The sequence below is a fragment of the Hypanus sabinus genome, chromosome 7 (genome assembly GCF_030144855.1).
Source record: "Hypanus sabinus isolate sHypSab1 chromosome 7, sHypSab1.hap1, whole genome shotgun sequence".
NCBI lineage: Eukaryota > Metazoa > Chordata > Chondrichthyes > Myliobatiformes > Dasyatidae > Hypanus > Hypanus sabinus.
In genome coordinates, this window is record NC_082712.1 from 116,522,688 (window position 1) to 116,546,838 (window position 24,151).

Genomic DNA, 24,151 nt, shown 5'->3' on the forward strand with positions numbered 1-24,151 from the left:
CATGAACTGAACTGAACTTTATATTTCCATCGGACAATTCATTATCCCCTAGACAAGGATAGAGCTTATTTCTTATTAATTATTATTATACCTGCACTTTTAAGTTTAGTATTGATGTTGTATATTATCGGTATATTTGCATTGATATTATTTTTGTGTATTTTTACTAATAAATACTGTTTAAAAATAGTATAATCAGACTTCAACGGATACTCCTATCTTTGCTGGTAAGATACCCAATTACGGGGTACGTAACAATGTTAAGGTTGTTGGAATAGCCAAGGAAGTGAAGCTTTGTATCTTTTAACTTTGAAATAATTTAAAAACCATTTTTCATTATACGGTAGAAAAAGGCATTCAACATACATGAATATTTCCTAACACTCTTGCAAAGAGCTTTGTTTTATTATTTTAAATATGTTTTAAATTGCTTGGATGATTGAGTATGCTGTACGTGGAGCCCGAAACAGTTGGTGTCGATGTCAATATAAAGCTGATAGAAATGGGGGGGGGGGGGTGAGTGTAACCAACGTGAAAACACAAAATAAAAGCAAAGCAGTTATGGTACAAGTGAAAGAATATGTGGACGGGTTTAAGCACTGCCTTCACAATTGAAAACAATTGTGTGGATTTCCTAAAAATCCTGCTATATTTTCTATTGCCTGGATGGAATAATTATACTCTTAATGTTTTTTTATTGTTTTAAGCCTAATGCCAATTCTCTCTTTTCATTGTTTTTTTCCTGCAGTCTGTGAGGACTGTCAAGAGTTCTTTGAGGAGAGCTGCCCAGTGCATGGTTTGCCGCCTTTTATAAGAGATACTCCAGTGGAGCTTGGATTACCCTGCCGAGCCTTCTACACACTTCCTACTGGTTTGGCAGCAGGACCTTCCCAGACTCAGGAAAATCAGCTGGGCATTTGGTGCGTTTCTAAGGCACTTCCCAGAGGAATATTCTTTGGACCTCTAGAAGGAAAACTGCTATGTTACGATGTGGTTGGAAAAACATCTTTAATTTCAAAGGAGGTACAGCATCTATTAGTACATTTCTTTTAATAGATGATGTTTAATGTCTAACAAGAGAAAATCTGCAGATGCTGGAAATTCAAGCAACACACACAAAATGCTGGAAGAACTCAGCAGGCCAGGCAGCATCTATGGAAAAAGGTGCAGTTGATGTTTCAGGCCAAGACCCAAAGGTCTCCAGCATTTTGTGTGTGATGTTTAATGTCTATTGAGTGCAAGTTACTGGTTGAAAACAGGTGTCAAAATTATCTACGTATATTGGTAATTAAGTGATCTGATATGTGAGCTTACTGTATCTTTAATTTATGTTAAATTTCATTGCTTTCTATAGTTTACAAACAGTTGATCCAAATTGTAAAAAAACTAGTTCTCTGTTTTGTCAGACCCAAGTTTGATATTCTCATTGCATGTATAACAAATGTATGTTCTTTTAATGGATGGCCTTTATGCCTGGCATTTTGTGCAGTTAGGAAGCTGATAAACATGATGAATGTGTTCTTGCAGTTCTATATAAATTGCAATATTATTTATACTACGTTCAATTTGAACAAATGTGCCTGCTTAACCTATTGACAATAACAATGACAAGAACGGACCGACCTTACGTAATGTTGAATCAGGGTCGTGGATCTGACAAGTGAGACAGAAAACATTGACTGTGAATAGGATATTAATCATTTATTTACAAACAGTAAAAAATCAACCGAGCATTCATGTTCCCCAAGTTACAGATACTACAAAGCTGAATACTCAACAGAGATACATTCAACAAACATACTCAGCTAAAAGCGTGTGCGGAGCATACCTTCCCAATGGTTATATGCACCGCTTGCTTAAAGACAGGAAGGGGGAGAAAGACTCTACAACGTATGCTGTCTGTATACCCAGGATATTTGAAACTGGACTCCAGGCAGCTAATCAATGGGAAAAGTAGTTGCAGTGTCTAAACTAACCAATCACAAAGTGACTTTCAGCAACCTGAAAAAGCCGTGCCTCCCACAAGACACCTTGTGAAATGAGGTGATGGCACTGGTGATTACAAGAACTGTTTTAGGCACAGGTGATCTTAGTGAGCATTGTGACAGCCAAACTTGAGTGAGTGGCTCTCAACCTTTGTAGCCTGAGAGGTTCCTGGATGAGTACTTTGGACAGGGTCTAGCACAACTTCCGCAGTGAAGAGCCAGGCAAGCATCAGAGACATTTCTGGTGTAAGTGCCCCAGGGTAAGATAAACTCCCTGCAGCTTGAGCAGCTAGTGAGTCATTCTAGAAAAGTAACTGGAATTGGCTGAATGAAATGGAAACTAAACAGACATTAAACTGGGAAACTTTTGTGTGTTTATTGTGACGTTTTTAGTGGGAGCAGCTTCTGAGGAAGATTTAAAGCTTTGCGATTGATCATAAGCCTTTTAGTTTTTATGGGAATGCTTGGAAATGTTTTTAGACCAAATAGTGTAATAGAAATTCTTGAATGTGATGGGAAATGAACAGCACAAAATAAAGCTGTACATTATTTTGCTAATTGAATCATTGATTCCAGCACAGAGGCAGGCATTTCTACCAGAGTAACACACTAATTCTACACCCTTTCTTCATAGCCTGAGAAATTTCCCTTTGCTGTTAATTTAACCTATTCCTTTTTGGGACTTGCTTCTATATTATCTCCAGACAGTACAATTCATGGTCCAACCATACAACCACATAATTTTTTTAAATTTACAACACTTTTAGTTTTCGTCTCCTTTATCTTGTATCTGTGACAGGTACCAACATTCCACCACCTACTACACAGACCTTTTGTATTTCCTTCAGATCTTGCCGAGCTTTCCCTTTTCCAGAGAAATCTCTTTCATACTTCCTACTGTAGCCTTTCATCGCAAAAGTGTTTTGGTAAATCTTGTCTGGACCCTCTTCAGTGCCTCTACATTCTTTCTATAGTGAGTGACCAGAATTGAATATAATACTCCATTTGTGGCTAGACCTGTGCTTTATAATGATACACTGTCTCTATTAATGAAGCCCTCAATTATGTGTGCCTTATTAGCTAGCGAATGGGGATCAATTCCTGCTGCTATCTCTAAGGAATTGGTACGTTCTCCCCTTAACCATGTGAATTTCTTCCAGGTGCTCTGGTTTCCTCCCAAATTCCAAAGACTTGCAGATGAGATTAGTTCGTTGTGAGCATGCTATGTTAGTGCCGGAAGCATGGCAACACTTGTGAGTTGCCCCTGCACCTCTTTAGTCTGTCTTGATGTACAGTCATACACATAATAACGCAAATATCTGATCAGCCAATTATATGACAGCAACTTATTGGAGAAAAGCATGTAGACGTGGTCAAGAAGTTCAGTTGTTGTTCAGACCAATCATCACAATGGGGAAGAGGTGTGATGTAAGTGACTTTGTCCATGGAATGATGGTTCATGCCAGATAGGGTGGTTTGGGGCACTCCTCTGTTTTCATGGATGATTGTGAAGAAAGGATTTCAGGGTATATATTGTATACATTCCTCTGACATTAAACGTACGTGTTGAATATCTCAGAAACAGCTGATGTCCTGGCATTTTCACACAAAACAGTCTAGAGTTTACAGAAAATGGTGTGGAAAAACAAAAAAAATCTAGTGAGCAGCAATTGTGAGCAAAAGCACCTTGTTAATGAAAGAGGTCAGAGGAGAATGGCCAGAAAGGCTCAAGCTGACAGTAACTCAAATAACCACTCTTTCTAACAATGGTGTGCAGAAGAGAGTCCCTGAATGCACAAAACATCTAACTTTGAAGTGGATGGGCTACAGCAGCAGAAGGCCACAGACATACATTCAGTGGCCACTTTATTAGGTTGGAAGGTATTAAAATATTATGCCAGATTGTGCATGTGACCAATAAAGCTAATATTTTATCTTTTTTGTATAATGGAGAAGATATTACAGTCATGTCTTAGGTTATTGTCTATGCAATCAAAATGATCTTTGGATAATAAAAAAAAAATTAAGGCTTTTAAATACAAAACTCACAAGAATGGATATGCATTTGTACATAAAGTTGTAATTTATCTTGGCCTAAAAGTTGTGGCAAATGGATTACACCAAATGCTGTAGTGATTATGGGTTTCATTCCCTTCCTGCCTTCACCACAGAAAAGGTGGAAAGCGGTAATGCCTTACAACATTACTGATATTGTTCAATTACTGAAGAAAGTTGAAACATGGAGTTGGGCAAAAGTGACAAGTGTCAAATGAATTGCACAAGAAGAGTTGAGAAACTGAGCCTTTATTTATTTGTTCATTATAATTTAGACCATTGGAAGTTTTGCTGTGATGCTTCAAACTTCATGTGTAGTACAAGCTGTAATCTGTCAGGTAATGGACAGTGGTCAAAGAAAACAATCATGTTGGTATGATTGAATGTGCATCCAAAGACACATGTTGTATCAAAAGAACAAGCAGGTAGGCAGAGGGGGTGAGGTGACTGTTGGTTTTCTTTAAAAAATCAGATCCTTAGAGGTAACATAAGATCGGAAGATGTAAAATTTAGGCAGAGTTAAGAAACTGCAAGGGTAAAAACTCCCTGATGGCAGTTGTATGTGGGCTTCTGAATAGTAGCCAGGATGTGTGCTGCGAATTACAATGAGAGAGAAAAAATGTGTGTCAAAAAGGGCAATGTTGCAATAGCCATGAGAATTTCAATATGCAGGTAGATTAGGAAAATAAGGTTGGTGCTGAATCCCAAGAGAGAATTTGTAGAATGCCTACAAAATAGGTTTTTAGAGCAGCTTGTGGGTGAACCTACAAAGGGAATGGCAATTCTGAATGGGATGTTACTTAATGACACAGGTTTGATCAGTGAGCTTAAGCTAAAGCAACCCTTAGTAGGCAGTGATCGTAATATAGAATTCACCCTGCAGTTTGAGAAGAAGCTAAAATCGGATATGTCAGTATTATGGTGGAGTAAAGGGAACTACAGAGGCATGCAAGAGGGGCTGGCCAAAGTTGATTGGAAGGAGACATTAGCAGGGATGACAGCAGAACAGCAATGGATGGTGCTTCTGGGAGCAATTCAGGAAGTGCAGAAAAAGTGCAACCTAAAGATGAATTTTTTTTAAAGGGGTGACCCAACCATGTCTGACAAGGGAAGTCAAAGACAACGTTAAAATGAAAGATAAGGCATATAATTTAGCAAAAACTAGTGGGCAATTAGAGGATTTGGGAAGCTTTTAAAAACTAGCAGAAGACAACAAAAAAGCCATAAAGGGAGAAAAGATAAAATATGAAGGAAAGCTAGATAATAATATAAAAGAGGATACAAGAAGGTTTTACAAATATAAAAAGAGTAAAAGAGAGATGCGAGTGGACATCGAACTGCTTGAAAGTGATGCTGAAGAATAGTAATCGGAGACAGAAATGGCAGATGAACTTAAGTATTTTGTGTGAGTGTTCACTGGAAGACACTAGCAGAGTACCAGAAATGTGAGAGGCAAAAGTGAGTGTCTTGCTATTACTAAGGAGTAGCTTCTTGAGAAGCTGACATGTCTGAAGGTACATAAATCACCTAGATCAGATGGACTATACCCCAGAGTTCTGTAAGAGGTAGCTGAAGAGTTTGTGGAGGTAAGAGTAATGATATTTCAAGAATTATTAGATTCTGGAATGGTTCAGGAGGAGTGTAGAATTGCAAATGTCACTCCACTCTAAGAAGGGAGGAAGGCAGAAGAAAGAAATGATACTGTCACCCTGACTTCAATAGATAGAAAGGAGTTGGTGTCTGTTATTAAGGATGACATTTTGGGGTGCTTGGAGCAACATGGCAAAATAGGCCTAAGTTTTCTTAAGTGGAAATCTTGCCTGACAAATCTGATGGAATTCTTTGAGGAAATTACAGGCAGGATAGGTGAAGGAGATTCAGTCGATGTTGCTTTTTAGCAGGTCTTTGATAAGGTGCTGTGCATGAGGCAGCTTAATAGTGCAAGAGCACAGGGCATTACCAGAAAGATACTAGCATGGATAGAAGATTGGCTGACCAGCAGGAGACAGAGTGGGAATAAAAGGGGACTTTTCTGGTTGGCTGTCTATGACTAGTGATGAGGGTCCATAGTGTGGGTGGTAATTGCTGACAATGGACTAATACTGACACAGTCATCCCTATGAATTTGGCTATTTTTCTATCTTTGTTCTGGGCCCTTGTGACTTATTGTTATTGTCTTTGATAATACAGCTTGAAGACAGTGGTGAAAAAGCAGGAGAAACTCAGGTCAACCAGTCACTCTCAAATTGGATGAGGTAATGTCCTTTTCATGTACACGTAGTTAACAATCAGCAAGCATTTCCAGAGCATGAGTTTGTTACACTTTGATTTATTGTAAACTCTAATTTGTTCTCACACAACTCCCTTTAGTTTTTGGGAAGACTGGAATACAGAAATGATGTAATGTTCCAATGGTCAATACATGAATTTTTCAATAAAGTCTCTATCCTGCCACCTTAACTTATACTAGCATAACAAGTCACTACCTGGTTATCAGCCAGGAATCACTGGCTGCAGATCAATAAATTTATTGATCCCAAAAGATCATGCCACTATGATTACATCAGCCATTGGTTACTGCATAGCCTACAAGTCAATATTAAATAATACCAAGCCAGATTATGTTTATTTGGGCTGCATATTGGATCTATTCATGTATTTTTCGTTCCTAAGTTGGCTCCTTTTCATTAACACAGAAACAAGTTGACACTGCTTCATCAAGCTGAATGTGACAAATCACTTACAGAAGTTCATCTCATTTTGCCTCAGCTGCTGTTGCCTTCCAGTTGTTCACTTGGGTCTATTAATGGCAATGAAATTGTGTAAAATTATTACAACTGGTAATTAATTCTCTATCATCATCTGGCTCCAGTGACCAAAGACTGTTTTCTTATTATCTTGAAACGGTTTCACTGCCATCACACAACCCCTTAGAAAGGGTTGATTTGTGTAACAATGCAAGATTTCTCAATTTTGGTAAAGATCCATGCAGTTGAGATCATGAAAGTGCTCTGGGGGAACACGTGGAATGTTCATATTGGCTTTTCATTCCTGCTGCATCTGTGATTATTGCCATAGCAGATTTGCATGTAAATGAGTCTGAAGAACAGTCTTTTAACAAACTGTCTTCACCTTGTCTTTGGCGTTGCCATCTGTTAAAATACAGAATTCTGTACTGATTTGATCTGTCAAAAATGTAAATAGAGTAGATTCCTGTTGAGACGGGAGTGGATTTTGGACTGCTGGAGAGGTAGTAATGGGTGACAAGGAACTAGCTGACAAACTGAGTAAGTATTTTGCATCAGTCTTCACTGTGGAAAACACTGGCAGTATGGTGGAAGTTCCAGGTGTCGGGGACATGAAGTTACCATAACTAGAGAGAGGCTTCTTGGGGAAACTATAAAATCTGAACGTAGTTAAGTCACCTGGACCAGATGGACTACACCCCAGAGTTCTGAAAGAGGTGGCTAAATGGATCATGGCGACATTAGTAATGATCTTTCAAGAATCAGTAGAATCTGGAATGGTTCCAGAAGACAGGAAAATTGCAAATGTCACTCCACTCTTCAAGAGGGTGAGAGACAGAAGAGACATAAGCCAGGTAGTCTGACCTCGGTGGATGGGAAGATATTGAAGTCAATTATTATAGATGAGGCCTCAGGGTACTTGGAGGCACATGTTAAAATAGGCCATAGTCAGCATGGTTTTCTCAAGGGGAAATCTTGAAGAAATAACAAGAAAGGTAGACAATGAAAAATCAGTTGATGTTGTGTACTTTGATTTTCAGAAGGCCTTTGACAAGGTGCCACACATGAGGCTGCTTAACAAGCTATAAGCCTATGGTATGACTGGAAAGATTATGTATGGATAAAGCTGTGGCTGGTTGGCAGGAGGCAGAGAGTGGGAATAAAGGGAGCCTTTCCTGGTTGGCTGCCAGTGATCAGTGGTGTTCCACAGGGGTCTGTGTTGGGATCAATTCTTTTTATGTCATATGTCAATGATTTTGATAATGGAATTGATGGCTTTGTTGCAAAGTTTGTAGACGATTTGAAGATAGGTGGAGGGACAGTTAGTTTTGAGGAAGTAGAGAGGCTAAGAAGGAATTTGACAGATTAAGAGAATGGCAAAGAAATGGGAAATGAAATACAGTGTTAGGAAGTGTATGATCTTACACTTTGGTAGACAAATGAAAGTGTTGACTTTTTTAAATGGAGAGAAAAATACAAAAAAAAAACAGAGAGGCAAAGGGACTTAGGAGTCCTTGTGCAGGATTCCGTAAGGGTTAAGTTGCAGGTTGAGTCTGTGGTGAGGAAGGCAAATAGAATATTAGCATTCATTTCAGGAGGAGTAGAATATAAAAGTCTCCATAACTTTTCAAATTTAATAGAAGTCTCAAAAGTACCACTTCTAATTTTTTCTAAATTTAAACATAACATAGTTTGGGAGAACCAATTAAATACAGTGGGAGGATCAATTTCTTTCCAATTCAACAATTCAACAATATAGATCTTCTAGCCATCAAAGTTAGAAATGCAATCATTCGACGGGCTGAAGAAGATAAATGCTGTGAATCTAACATTGGTAAACCAAAAATTGCGGTAATAGGATGAGGTTGTAAATCAATATTCAAAACCGCAGATATAATATCAAAAATATCTTTCCAATATTTCTCCAAAAATGAACACGACCAAAACATGTGAGTTAAAGACGCAATTTCAGAATGAAAGTTCAGAAGTTTCAGAAGTTATGGAGACCATTTATTCAACATTTTCATATGATGTAATATGACCCTTTGCCAAGTACATTTGATTTCCCAGCTTTTAGCTTATGTATTTTGAGAGGACCGGAAGTGACGGCATTGATGAATACTTATTTTTGTGAGATATTATAAACAGCCCACTTTTTTTTTTTCCTTCTCTTTTGTTTGTTTTTTTTTCTTTTATATTACTTATTAGCTATAGTTATTAGATTAGTTAGTTCTGCATTATATAAATTTTTTTTTGTTTTTTTTTCTTTCTTTTTTCTGTTTTTTTTTATATTATACATTATGAAATATTTAGATTTACTATGTCCATACATATATCTTATGGCTTATGTCTTGGTAAACTCATTTATATTGTAACTATTATGTATGTTTTTTTTTCATATGTAATGGAATGTGTATGTTGGTAATTTCTTTATCAATATATCATCTGTATTCTGTCCATATTATTAATATTAATAAAAAGATTTAGAAAGAAAGAAAAAAAAAAGAAAGAAAAGAATATAAAAGCAAGGATGTAATGTTGCAATTTTATGAAGCACTTGGAGTATTGTGAGCAGGTTTGGGCCCCTTATCTTAAAAATAATGTGCTGAAACTGGAGAAGATCCAAAGGAGGTTCATGAAAATGATCCCAGGACTAAATAGCTTGTCATATGAAGAGTGTCTAATGGCTCTGGGCCTGTATTCACTAGATTTCAGAAAAATGAGGGGTGACCTCATTTAAACCTATCAAATTGTGAAAAGTCTAATAGAGCAGATGTAGAGAGGATGTTTCTTATGGTGGGAGAGTCTGACCAGAGGACGCAGCCTCAGAATAGAGAGGGGTCCTTTTAGAATGGAGATGAGGAGAAATTTCTTTAGCCAGAGGTGGTGAACCTGTGGAATTCTTTGCCAAGGCAGCTGTGGAGGCCAAGTCTTTATGCATATTTAAGGCAGAGGTTGATGAATTCTTGATTGGTCAGGGCATGAAGAGATATGGGAGAAAGGAGATTGGAGCTGAGAGGACAATTGGATCAGCCATGATGAAATGGCGGAGCAGACAAAATGGCCCATATAGCCTAATTCTGCTCCTATATCTTGTGGTCTTATGGACTTAATTGGGACACATCAGGACCAGAGTATTTTGGCCCAATTAAGCAGCTGCTCCAATTAGCCAAAGTTTCATGGAAATCATTTAAAAGGTATTTAAAAAAACAAACTGTATTAAATTATATGCAAATTAAATGACAGAACAAATTAGAACACCACCTATTATTACTATAGTACTATAAAACTGTATTAGCTCCTAATAGTTATCGATGGAGAAATTCGTCCAGTGTACACTGCTTTGTTCTTCCGATTGACTGTAAATGAACAAAATCAGCGCAGGCACCTAGTGCAGTTAATGGACTGCCTTCATACAATTCTTTCAATGATGTATCCTCCAAATCTTCATTTTCAATGTAACATTCAAGGTAATTGTCATTACCTTCAAATCCTTCATAGTTCCTAACTTGAAGTATGAAGTCGTTTCATTTTCACTCCCAGCTGTTTCTGACATCTCCAAACCTGAATGCATGAAACTGTAGTGAGCAGAACAATTCTGAATTGTCTGTCTTATTTCTTGCCAACTATCAGTGACAAAAATCATTGCTTTTTGAACACTAGCTGACACAACTGATGCTATTTAAAAAAAACTTTGCTTTACACACGGTGTCGTGTCTAATGGGCACTCGTGCACACGACTAAAACTAGTTAGAAACTACAGCAATAGTCTCCTGTCCCAATTAAGTGGCATAGCATCCCAAATAAATGAATGAAATCCTGGGTATTTTCTTGATTATTTTTTGTTGCTTAAGAATTGTCCCAAATAAGTGGCTGTCCCAATTAACCGAAATCCATTGTATACGAATCTTTCATCGTATTGTCTATTTTAAAGATTATTTTGGGGTCATCTCACAATAATATCAAAATGAATAACCTGTTTTGGAGGATACTGGGGAATCATCATAGACTATAATTTAATTAATTGGTTCAGGTGGAATCAAAAACTGGACAGCTGAAATTTGTTGCAATCAGTGAATCTCACACAAATGCATAATACATTTCTGAGAAAAATATATTTTGTTTATGGTATTTTGTCATAGCATTCCCCTTTTTACTCCTTCCACAAATCACAACTACTCCACAGTATCAGAAAACTGAGAAAATGCCTCAATGTCTGTTCCAGTAGCACTGTAATGGAGGTGGATGAGAGCACTCTAGTAATTTTAAGTCAATATAATATCATAGCAGTTAAATAAAACAAGTTAGAATTTGTAAAATTGAAAGTTGTTACAAATGACGGTTGCAAAGGCCCAGACACGATTACAGATGGATAATGAAATGCGCTGTTTTTACAGATATGCAAACAAGGCAAGAACAAAAGAAGAGAGCAATGCAATCATTTTCCAGTTTTATGGAAAGATCTACTACCGGGTTTGTAAAAATATTGAACTGGGCCAGGAGCTTCTCTTGTGGCCTGAGGAGAATCTTGTTCAATCAGCACAGGGACTAAGTAATACACAGAAGGACAATGATGTTGTCAATACTTGCACAGGTAAATGTGCTTTTAGGATATTCCATACCCTTGTGTAGAAAGCATGCTATTTGTTTTATTTATCTATTTATAGGTGTAACCCTCAGGCTCGGCCGGCACATGTCCGTCTAGGGGAAGACAGCTTCTGGCCCCAATAAACTGAGAAATCTCATTTGTGTGGATGCTGCGTGATGTGTTGCCCAGTTACAAATCTGCACCACGACATATCAGACGGTACACCGTATGCAGTTAAATGACTGAACTTTATAAATCTTAATCTGAATATAGGGCTAGTAAAGAAAACAAAAAGAAAGAGAGCTCATTTTAAGGAAAAAGTCAAAAGTGCACATTGGAGCTCACTGATACGACCATTCATCAACCTTGGACCTCCAAGTGTCGCCGACCTTTGGACCCTTGCCCCCAGTCCACTCCACCTGGTGGTCTAACAGCTCTCTGCACACGCATCTTCCTCTGTCCTCTCTCCCGACAAAAGACTGCGAAAATCTCTCTTCCAGACTCACCAGAAAGAACAACATTTCTCTCATTGGATAGCTCCCACATTCCAAAGTCCCGTTATCTCTAACCCAAACATTGCTGCTACAGAGAAACCATTACATTAGCAGCAAAACATTACAGAGAGGCCATTACTATATCAGTGAAACCTTACAGCATGTTACACAGGATACAAACATCACTGGCATCATCAGCGTTTAAAGTGTATGCCCAAGTTCTCCAGAACTGAGGATGCTGTTAAGAGTAAATGACGCCTGTGGATCCGGTGTCATGTCAAGGCCAGACTGGATATGAACAGCAATATCTTTCCCAGAGGGAGAGGGACATTGGTGAAATATGTGTGATTTTTACAATGATCCTATAATTTCCATGTTTATGGATATTGATACTCTTTTTAGACCACAATTTCAAATAATCACAGGTGAACTGGTTTGTTTTTTTTAAATGAGAGAACATAGAAACAGGCCTTTCAGCTGCCAATGCTGGAAATGCAGAGCAACACACAAAATGCCAGAAGAACTCATCAGGTCAGTCAGCATCTATGGAGAGGAATAAACAGTCAACCTGATGAAAGGTCTTGGCCTGTAACTTCGACTGTATATGTCTGGCCATCAAGAACCCATTTACAAATCTTATTCTCCCCATTATCCACCAGTTTCCCTCAGATTCTACCACTCACCTACACACTAGGGGAAATTTATAGTGGTCACTAATAATATTGAATCCCACATGTGGAGGAAACTTTGAACAACAAGGGAAAACATGCAAATTCCACACAGACACTACTGCAGGGTGGAAAGGTGCAAGCTTAAACTCTGAGACAGCTGCTCCATTAGCTGGGCTGTTGTTCCACCCACTACATTCCCAGTTGCTAAAAGCAAGCAGCTGATGTGTGTGTCATTCTTTCCTATCATTTTTATATTGTGTATCCCTGCTCTACTAAGGTAAATTCTACTAAGGTACATTTCTTTAATTCTCCTTTAAACTTGGAATATTATCTTAGTTGCTGTATAGATTGTTTTGTACCTCAAAACATTAAATTATCTATGTGAACACCATAATTGTACAGCACTGATGAAGTTTTTAATATCAAAAGCTCTGATCTCTCGTTAACAGATGTATTGGATGAAGAGCTTGAGGACAGAATACTGACAGATGGTGCTAAAAAGTCAGCTGAGGTACCTCCGTCTGGGCAACTGTGCACCAAGCTAAATGTTGCAGTAAAGGACATGGAGTGTAAGGACGTGGTGAAAGTAGATCAGCCTGTTAAAAGGTCACAGCGGCTTCAAATCAAACATGAAATTCAGAACAAACTGTCAAAGAAGAAAGTGAATTGGTTTGCCTTGAAGAAACTCAAATCAAAATTAACTGAGGAGGCAGTGCTGCCAGTTAGTTCCTCCAAACAGAATGACAAGAGGCAGGTTGATCCTGGGGTTGCCAAAAAGCCACAAAATTCCAGTAACATTAAGGCTAAAAAGCTGAAGAAAAATAATCAGTTTGGACTAGGTGAGAGGACTTTGCGATCATTAATATGCAACAAGACTCTTAGAAGTCCTCCAGTTGGAAGAGCTCGAATGATACACACTGGACTCGATTCAGACAGACTGAAAGTGCAGGTAACACAAGAGAACATACTGAAAAAGAGGAGGAAAACAAAGTTAAGACACAATCAGAAGAGGAATGTTGACAGTCTAGATGAATGCTGTGAACAAAATACAGAGACCAAGTCAACTGACAACTCTGGGGAAGCAAAATCAGGTGGAGATTTGCCCTTGTGTAATATGAAGGGGGACGGGCAAAAACCTCCAGTAGAAAATGGAGATCATGTTCAAGCAAAGGATAATCTCACACCTCAGAACAAGTCGGGAGAAAGTAAGAAGTTTTGTCGGCGTAACAGTTCCCAGATTGACCCCAGTGAGAGGAGGTACCAGTGTGATGACTGTGGGAAAGGTTTCATTCAGTTATGTCACCTGAAGAAACATCGTTTCACGCACACAGGGTACAAACCATACATGTGCAATGAATGTGGGAAGCGCTATAGCTCTGAGGAGAGTTTTAAAGGTAAATGGAAAAAATAATATTAATCTTTTTCATATCAGAGAGTTAATTTGGAGAATGTGACCATATATCGTGTGTTTATTTTTTTTTGTTATTTACACTAGAAGCAGTGCAAGGAGGAAAACGGGGACGTTTCTAAATTTCTCTAAAAGGTCATTATCCTGAATAAAGTCATTTTTTAAATGTTCTCCTTTCCCTTGACATTGCTTCGTGTGCCAACTGATATAATGGCTTATAGACCTCTCTAATTAACTGATGTTTCATTGGCATCTTGATGAATTTGTTGGAAGAGGACAAAGCAGTTACACTTATTCATCGGCACTGTAAATCTGGAAATGGCTTTCTGATTAAGGTATCTAATGGAGTATCAGCAAGTACAGTGCTGCATTTACATGTCCCCTTTCACAACTTCAGGGCTTCATGCAGCCATTCATAACTTTGGAAGTGTAGTTTCTGTGGTGAGATGGAAATGCAACAGACCACTTGTGTTCAGTGAGATCCCTGACCAAATAATGAGTTGATATTTCATGACCTAGCTTATTGATGTCAGTGAAGTAAAGGATGGTGGACAGATTATTGAGAATTCCAAGAGTCAATCCAAAACATCAACTGTTTATTCACTTCCATAGATGGTGCTGGACCCAAGTTCATGGTCACCATGTTATTCGTGTTTTCATATAACATATACAATCCCTGCCTCTCAGTGGCACTTTGGAGGAAGCAACTTACATTTTTACTTGTAATCAAAGCTATTCAATAGTACCCAGTGTTCAAAAGATCATCTGTATAATTTGTATATTTCTTGCCCAAAAGGTGTAACAGAATCTTTAATTGAATAGTGCTTTCAACTTCCTAAAAAATTCAGAAAGGTAGTGGTATTGGATTAACTAGTGTGAGCCCATTGCTCAGAACTCGGGTACAACAAGGAAGTCCATGTGTCAGAACAAATTGTTGAAGTGAAATTTACGATGTGTTTCTTTCACCTTGGAATCAAAGTATTTTACTTGTGGGAGAGATTAATACGAGGCATTCTCTTCTCCCCCCGCCTAAACAATAGGGAATATCTTGCCCAAACCATGTCTTTCTGAATTAGCCATAATACAGAATTTTTTTTAAGTTCAAAATGTCAATGATTTTTTTAATATCCCCTCACATGGTGATTTAAAACTATTTTTAACTAAATGCCCTAGCTGAGTGATTTGTTCATTGTTGTGATGAATGATCAACTGTTCCCAATCTGTACTCTCTTTGTTAGATCAGCACAACTCTCCACAATTTTTCTAGCTGAGGTTGATCCTTGAAAATTTTCGTATTTTGGGAGGTTCATCCCCTGTTACTAGCTGCCCTTCTTTAAAAGGCTCCATCTCTGATTTCTATTGATTTTACTTTTGGTTTTTGTATAGGATTTGAAAAATATCAAAGACGCTATCAGGTGAAATGGTAAGTTAAGATCTGGGCAATGGATTAATGTCAGGTACATTGACATGCAGAGTTTTGATTATTTTCCCTGAATTTAATATCCTAGTTGTCCATTATAGTTTGAGTATAGCAGACAACTTCAGACTTTGTCACATAGGCATCAAGAAGTTACTAATCTTGCTTTAATCTGCACAATACCAAATTCTGCAGAAAACATTGTCATATTAGAGTTCAAAAACATCTTGGGTGTTTACACTTACAAATTTTTCTATTTGCTTGATATGATAATACTTGCCCAGTTGAGATATCAGAGTTGACATGGATACTGGTTGGCAGTCCTGAGCTTTGGCACATGCAGATGTGGGTAGAGCATTGCTGTGTACTCTGGAATCTACCACCACTAAAGAGGGTAATACCGGAGCCCTGTGGATTGACATCTATCTCTCATATTGTTTAACCTTCTATCAGTGCCTTGTTGAGTTGTGGAATTATTGCATCTGTTATTGGAGTTCTGCATTTCTCCCTAATTTGGCGGGGCAAGGTTGCCATTGAGTAAATAAGAGGATGGAACCACACAGGAGTTCTATCATTCATCATCTGAAAGAGGAGAAACAAAGTTAGCAATTCAAGTTGTAGGTAATTTTTTTTTTAAAGTCCAGGAAGAGAAAACAATGTTGCAGAAAGGATGAGGAGGAGTGTAAAAGATATGAGATGAAGACATTAGGAAATACTAAGCAGTCAGGCCATGCTCGTGGAAAGAGGAAAAACTGAATTAACATCACTGATGAATGACCTATATAGCAGAATTGGCCAGTTCTGACAAACAGAAAGCATGGACAGATTTAGTTAAACTGTCAGCAACTATGCAGGCAACCAATTTTACCACATGCAGCAATATGATGTTGTCCCAGAGGAGTGCAGCAAGTAACTTGTAGGAAATTAAGGACAGAAAACAATTTGTTTTCTCAATTATAAGATTTACTATCTTTCACTTGCAGACTGGTTATTGTTTTAAATAGTCTCCTAACCATATATTTTCTATAGCCCATCAGATGCTGCACAGAGGAGAGCGTCCATTCAAATGTCAGCAATGCGATAAGGCCTACGCATTGAAACGAGATCTTCGAGAGCATGAGCGGGTTCACTCAGGGGAACGTCCATTTGTATGCAACGAGTGTGGAAAGGCGTTCGCCAGGCCACCGTCACTCCGGATTCACAAGAAGCTCCATCGCCTTAAGGCCATGAACATTGGCAACCCACGGGCATGTCGCTGTAGCGTGTGTGACAAAGAGCTGGCCAATCCCGGCTCACTGAAGAACCACATGAGGCTACATACGGGCGAAAAGCCATTTACTTGCACGTACTGCGGCAAAGCCTTCAGGCAGATTGGCAACCTCCGCGGGCATCAGCGCATCCACACTGGGGAGAAACCATACAAGTGTGACGACTGTGGTGAGTTCTTCTCACAGCTGCCTGAACTGCGCAGGCACCGCATTTCACACACCGGGCAGGTCTACCTCTGCACGATATGTGGCAAAACATTGAGGGACCCGCATACCTTCAGGGCTCATGAGCGCCTGCATACAGGTGAACGACCCTTTAAATGCGATCAGTGTGGTAAGGCTTATACCCTTGCAACTAAGCTCCGGAGGCATCAGAGAATCCACTTGACTGAAAAGCCGTTTAAATGTGACATCTGTGGCAAAGGGTACACAATGACTCAGAGCTTAAAGAGGCACAGGCTGTCTCACAAGAAAAGTGAAGCACGAAGTGTAGGGGAGGTCGCAGAAGCCATCGCCTCTTTGGAGAAAGAAAGCTCTGAAAGCAAACCTCTTGCAGAAATACCGAAACAAATGAGAAAAGTGGGTTTAAAGACAGCTGGTCAAGAGAGCAACAGCCCTCTTAGAAATGAAAGTGTTGTTTTCAACCTTTATGTGCACACCATTGAAATGGTAGAAATCCCAGATGGGGAACACGAGGAGAGTGAAATGGCAGGTACTGAAGCTGAGAGTGCAAGTGAACAGAGTATTACATTCCAGCAGGTGGAGCGCAGTTCAACTCCGGAGTCCGGAGCAGCGGTCAAAGACAATTTGCAGGATGTGTTCACTCAGGCGGGAAGTCAACGACGTGGGAATGGTGATATCATAGAAATAATTATAGCAGACTCTGAAGATTACACTGATGAAGTCACTTCCAGAAATTGTGCTGCAATAGAGCAAGAGAAATTGGCCAACAATGCTGTTGTTATTGAAGAGGACAATGGGTTTAATATTGTAGCTGAGATAGTAGAAATATCAACTGGAAGTTGAGCTCCATTAACAATGCCTTTATTAACACGTTCAACTTTGTACATGAAACTGAAGCAGTTACATTTTAGATCGTGCCTGACACAAATTAATCTATAGTACAAGTGATTTGACTGCCGTTGATTGTAAAGACTTACGGCAGCAGCATCCTTGCACTCAAACCCCACACATTTCTTTGTAAGTGCATTATATAAATCATTATAGGTTTTTATAGTGCCAGAATTACTTGATGAAGTGCGTGAGCAATGGCTGTCGGACTAACTCCAATGCTGCGAAGATTTCAATACAAAACTAATTAATTTTGCAGCTGAAGGACAAAAGCTGTTGAACCACTTGCCTCTGGTCATTTTTGTTAATGTTGCAATATGCACTAAGCTAACATTTCCTGGTTATGACATTTAGTGTCTCTGTCTAAACATGCAAGATAAATTAAAATTATTAATCCTTGCATTAAAAATATCAATGATAATAATCAAAGACACTCTGCTTGGGGGGGTGAAGAGGAATATATTGATTTCATGCAATCCTTAATTAATGTTAAAAAACTCATAATGTATATTTGTTGAAAGTAACAGTTGAAATAACGTCAAAGCATGTCTCAGGGTTTGAGTGCTAATGATTTCCCAACACTGGGTTAGTAATCCAGAGGTTTTGACCAACAGCATAGAGAACATGGGTTCAAATGCCAGGTTAAGAATCTGAATTCATTTCAAACCTTCTGGAAGTAAAAGAAAACACTGCTGTCAATAAAAATTATTACAATTCAATTGAATTCTTAAAAAAATTTAACTGGTTCACAAGTGCTTAGTCTATATGTGAATGCAGGCTTACATTCATTTGGTTAATGTGTGAGTACCACATGAAGTGGCTGAACATGCAAGACCAGTTGGACAAGATCACATCCAGCAGCCCAAGCAAACCAGTCAACACTACATCAGGGAACAAGAATGGAGAGTTTTTGGCAGCCTTGCTTCAATTTGCACATCCTGAGGATTATCTTTAAAGCTGGCTTGGAATCACATTCTGAGCTTCTCATTACTTAGCGATGCATCAATTTGTTGCAGTAAAACCCGCACCTGATAGCCAAGTCTGACAGATGGGTCCCTGACCGGGAATTGAACCCATGCTGCGGCAGTGAAAGCGCCAAATCCTTACTACTAGACCACCATCAATGTGTACACAGAGATGTTAAAAGGTAGCCTGCTGCTGATGTTATTCTTGGGGTGGTGGACAATGTATCCTACTGCTGGTGGGTGTGGTTGATGATTTGCCAAAAGATATGGTAATTGGTAGAGGTTTACCATGCCTAGATTTGTTGGGTAATATTGACTCCACTGTAGTCTTGCCCTGCGTTGACACAGTCCCAAACCAAAGCAGCGGCTAATAGACTATTTGAGGGGGGTAAGAAAGGGCCAGGTAAATCACGTCAGAAACACCGCTTGGGAAATGCATTAGGTACACCTGACCACCCACCTAACACCATAAACCTCACCATAGATCATTGGCAGATCCCCAGACATAGCTACCCTACAACAAACAGGTGTGTCTCAGGTGAAGGGGTCCTTTAGCTGTAAAGAAATCACCATATATGTGGCAGTTACCCCAACAACTGATTGGCAGGCCCCTCATTTTACACCTTGCTCATACCGTACCCTGGGCTGGCCATTTGGATCAGCAGAAAACCTACCTGAGAGTAAGCCTCAGATTCTATTGACTAGCTATGTATGTTAATATCCAGCATTATTGCTCTTCCTGTCTTAGGTGCCAAAAGACCCACCACATCCAACACACTGACAGCTTTTGCCCATCATAACCAGCCCATTTAAATGTAATGCTATGGACCCTGTAGGCCCTCTAGAGAAAGGCGGCTCTGGTTTCTATTATATTTTGGTCATTTGCAACTATGCTGTCTGGGTTCCGTGAGGCCTTCCCTCTGTGTTCCATCACCACCCCTCAAATCATTGCTGCCCTAGTATAACTCATCTTCCGTGTGGGTTTCCCTGAAGAAATTTTAACCGGCCAGGGCATGAATTTCACCTCATGCATGTCTCAATTACATCATCAGCTGGGGTATTTCTGGTATTCGCACCACACCTTACCACCCCCAAACTGATGGCCTTGTCAAAAGGTTTAATCAAAACCTCACTGAGGAAGTCTGTGTCTGACACAGGAAGAGACTGGGATAAGTTGGCTGCCTTTCCTCCAGTTTGCGTTATTGGAAGGTGCCCCAGACATTGACTGGCATTGTTTGAGCTCCTATATGGGTGAGATGTCCAGGGACCCCTCGATTTGATTCGCCACCAATGGGAGAACAAGCCCCAAGACAGTGCAGGTGAGGCACTGTTACAAATGAGGGATGGCGTGGATGCTTGCAGACAGGAAGTTCAGTGCAGTCTGAAGAGGGTCCAGCAGAACCAGGAAGGCATATGATCGTAAGGCATATCATTGTGAGTTCACCCCTGGTCAGAAGGTTCTACTTCCCACCTCCACCAACAAACTCTTGACCAAGTGGCAGGGGCCTTTTGAAGTCCTGAGAAAGCAAGGTCCAGTCACCTATGAAGTGCTCCATCTGGGGAAAGGAAAGGCTTCTCAGACATATGTCAACCTGCTGAGGGACTGGAAGGAAAGAGAGGGCCTGAAGCTTTCCTGGATGGTCCAACAGATGGAGGAAGCTGGGGGAGAGATGACTGAAGACCTGCAATCTTGGAGTCAGTGAGGGTCTGTATTGACTTTGAAAAAACTACGCCATCTCCAAGTTTGATGCCTACCCCGTGCTCTGGATTGGCATGCTGCTGGAAAGGTTGGGCCATGCCATGTATATAACCATCCTTGACCCTTGCAAGATCCTGCTAGCAAAGGACTCTTGTGAATACACCACATTCAGCACTCCTTTGGCCTGACGTTCGGGCTGCATGGAGCCTCAATGACCTTCCAAAGGCTGATTGAAGGGATGCAAGAAGCATTGTGTGGCCTACCTGGATAACGTCATTTTCAGCACTAGCTGGGAGGACCACCTGCAGCACCTTGAGGATGTCTTGAAGAAGATTGCAGCTTGACACTGAACCTCCAGAAGTGAGAGTGAACCCATGCTGAGACACAGTACCTGGGCTACTGTCTAGGGTGAGGACTAGTTCAGATGTTGGTTGACAAGGTCAAGGCCATCAGAAATGGTCCCTGCCCCTGTATGAAGAAACAGGTCTGGTCCTTCCAGGGGTTAATTGGGTGGTATCACCATTTTATCCCTCAGTTTGCCACATTGGCAGTCCCATGAACAGAACTGATGCTGAAGTCTGCAAAGAATCCGATCTGGTGGACTAAGGAATGTGACGGAGCCTTTGTGTCTCTGAGGCTTTGAGTTCCTGGCTGGTCCTCAAAAGCCCAGACTTCACCAAACCATTCACCATCCAAGCTGATGCCTCAGCAGTGGGGACTGGAGTAATTCAGGCCCAGAGCAAAGAGAAAGAACAGCCAGTACTGTGCCTTAGTTGGAAGTTTACTATCATGGGAGATAAAGTTTTCCGCTGTCGAGAAGGAAGCTCTTGCCATAAAGTGGGCCTTGGAGAGCCTCCAGTATTACCTGCTAGGCAGAGAATTTTTCTGGAGACCGACCACAAAGCACTCGCCTGGATCCATTCCATGTAAGACCAACATGCACGCATTGTGATATGGCACCTGGCTCTACAACTGTTCCATTTCAACATCCATTATAAGCACAACATCATGGCAGACTGTCTCTCCTGAGTGCCCAACTTGTGCAATCCAGAAGAGGTGGGGGGGGGGGGTGATGTGACAGAACAGATTAGCAATGCTAATTCTCCCGCTAACTTTGCCTCTTTGCCTGGTTAGTCACTCATTAGAACTTAAGAAACAGGAGCAGGAGTTGGCCATCTGGCCCATTGAATCTGCTCTGACATTCACTAAGATCATGGCTGATCTGTCCATGGACTCATCTCCACCTACCTGCCTTTTCCCCATAAACCTTAATTCCCCTACTATGCAAAGAATCTATCCAACCTTGTCTTAAATATATTTACTAAGGTAGTCTTCACTGCTTCATTTGGCAGAGAATTCCACAGATTCACCACTCTGCAGTTCCTCCTCATCTCCATCCAAATCGTGAGGCTGTCCTCTAGTTCTAGTCTCATCTACCAGTGGAAACAACTTCCCTGCCTCTGTCTTATCGATCCCTTTCATACTCTTGTATGTTTCTATAAGATCACCTCTCATTCTTCTGAATTCCAGAGACCCAAGTGACTCAATCTCCCCTCACAGTCAAATCCCCTCATCTCTGAAATCAACCTGGTGAACCTCTACACCACCTCTAAAGCTAGTATATCCTTCCTTAAGTAAGGAGATAAGAACTGCACGCAGTACTCCAGGTGCAGTCTCATCAGTACCCTGTACAGTTGCAACATAATCTCCCTGGTCTTAAATTCAATCCCTCTAGCAATGAAGGCCAACATTCCATTTGCTGCCTTTTGTTGCACTGCAAACCAACCTTTTGTGAGTCATGCATAAGAATTTCCAAGTTCCTCTGCACAATAGCAGGCTGCAATCTTTTACCATTTAAGTAACACTCCTTGTTCTGTCTCTGGTCCAGTTTCCTCAATGTTTGACATTTTGCCCTCTCGCTCATATGAGGGGATATTTGCATGGGGTTCTGAGTAGGTACGTTCCAATGAGACACGGAAAGGATGGTACAGTACAAGATCTGTGGTGCACAAAGGCTGTTGTAAATCTAGTCAAGAAGAAAAGAAGAGCTTACGAAAGGTTAAAAATAACTAGGTAATGATATGAATCTAGAAGATTACAAGGCTTGCAGGAAGGAGCTTAAGAAGGAAATTAGGAGAGCCAGAAGGGGCCATGTGAAGGCCTTGGCAGACAGGATTAAGGAAAACCCCAAGGCATTCTACAAGTATGTGAAGAGAAAGAGGAGAAGGTGTGAGAGAATAGGACCAATCAAGTGTGACAATGGAAAAGTGTCTATGCAACCGGAGGAAATAGCGAAGGAGCTTAACTAATACTTTGCTTCAGTATTCACTATGGAAAAGGATCTTGGTGATTGTAGGGATGACATGCAGTGGACTGAAAAGCTTGAGAATGTAGATATTAGGAAAGAGGATATGCTGGAGCTTTTGGAAAGCATCAAGTTGGATAAGTCACCGGGACTGGATGGGATGTACCCCAGGCTACTGTGGGAAGTGAGGGAGGAGATTGCTGAGCCTCTGGCAATGATCTTTGCATCATCAATGAGGACGGGAGAGGTTCCAAAACATTGGAGGGTTGTGGATGTTGTTCCTTTATTCAAGAAAGGGAGTAGAGATATCCCAGGAAGTTATAGACCAGTGAGACTTACTTCAGTTGTTGGTAAGTTGATGGAGAAGATCCTGAGAGGCAGGATTTATGACTATTTAGAGAGGCATAATATTATTAGGAATAGCCGGCATAGCTTTGTCAAAGGCAGGTCGTGCCTTACGAGCCTGATTGAATTTGTTGAGGATGTGACTAAGCACATTGATGAAGGTAGAGCCATAGAGGTAGTGTATATGGATTTTAGCAAGGCATTTGATAAGGTATCAAGGTACTCCATGCAAGGCTTTTTGGGAAAGTAAGGAGGCATGGGATCTAAGGGGACATTGCTTTGTGGATTCAGAACTGGCTTGCCCACAGAAAGCATAGAGTGGTTGTAGACGGGTCATATTCTGCATGGAGGCCAGTAACCAGTGGTGTTACTCAAGGATCTGTTCTGGGACCCCTACTCTTTGTGATTTTTCTCAATGACCTGGATAAGTAAGTGGAGGGATAGGTTAGTAAATTTGCTGATGACACAAAGGTTGGGTGTGTTGTCGATAGTGTGGAGAACTGTCAAAGGTTACAGTGGGACATTGATAGGATGCAAAACTGGGCTGAGAAGTGGCAATGGAGTTCAACCCAGATAAGTGTGAAGTGGTTCATTTTGGTAGGTCAAATATGATGGCAGAATATAGTATTAATGGTAAGACACTTGGCAGTGCGGAGGATCAGAGAGATCTTGGGGTCCGAGTCCATAGGACGCTCAAAGCAGCTGCGCAGGTTGACTCTGGTTAAAGAAGGCGTACAGTGTATTGGCCTTTATCAATCATGGAATTGAATTTAGGAGGCGAGAGGTAATGTTGCAGCTATATAAGACCCTGGTCAGACCCCACTTGGTGTACTGCGCTCAGTTCTGGTCGCCTCACTACAGGAAAGATGTGGAAGCCATAGAAAGGGTGCAGAGGAGATTTACAAGGATGTTGCCTGGATTGAGGAGCAAGCTTTATGAGAATAAGTTGAGTGAACTCGGCCTTTTCTCCTTGGAGCAACTGAGGTCGAGAGGTGACTTGATAGAGGTGTACGAGATAATGAGAGGCATTGATCGTGTGGATAGTCAGAGGCTTTTTCCCAGGGCTGAATTGGCTAGCACGATTTTTAAGGTGCTTGGAAGTAGGTACAGACAAGATGTTAGGGGTATGCTTC

At 40.4% G+C, this 24,151-nt stretch overlaps 1 protein-coding gene across 8 annotated transcripts in view; it reads left to right on the plus strand.

Moving 5' to 3' along the window:
• The window catches only part of znf408 (zinc finger protein 408), a 49,082-nt gene extending 30,665 nt beyond the window's left edge, over positions 1-18,417 (plus strand). For all 8 annotated transcript variants that reach the window (XM_059975447.1, XM_059975449.1, XM_059975452.1 and 5 more), the window contains 5 exons: positions 749-1,023; positions 6,231-6,295; positions 11,185-11,381; positions 12,990-13,934; positions 16,395-18,417. In XM_059975447.1, coding sequence (XP_059831430.1) covers positions 749-1,023; positions 6,231-6,295; positions 11,185-11,381; positions 12,990-13,934; positions 16,395-17,659 — 2,747 coding nt within the window. In that variant the 3' untranslated portion in view covers positions 17,660-18,417. The remainder of the gene's footprint in view (positions 1-748; positions 1,024-6,230; positions 6,296-11,184; positions 11,382-12,989; positions 13,935-16,394) is intronic.
• The last annotated feature ends 5,734 nt before the right edge of the window (positions 18,418-24,151 follow it).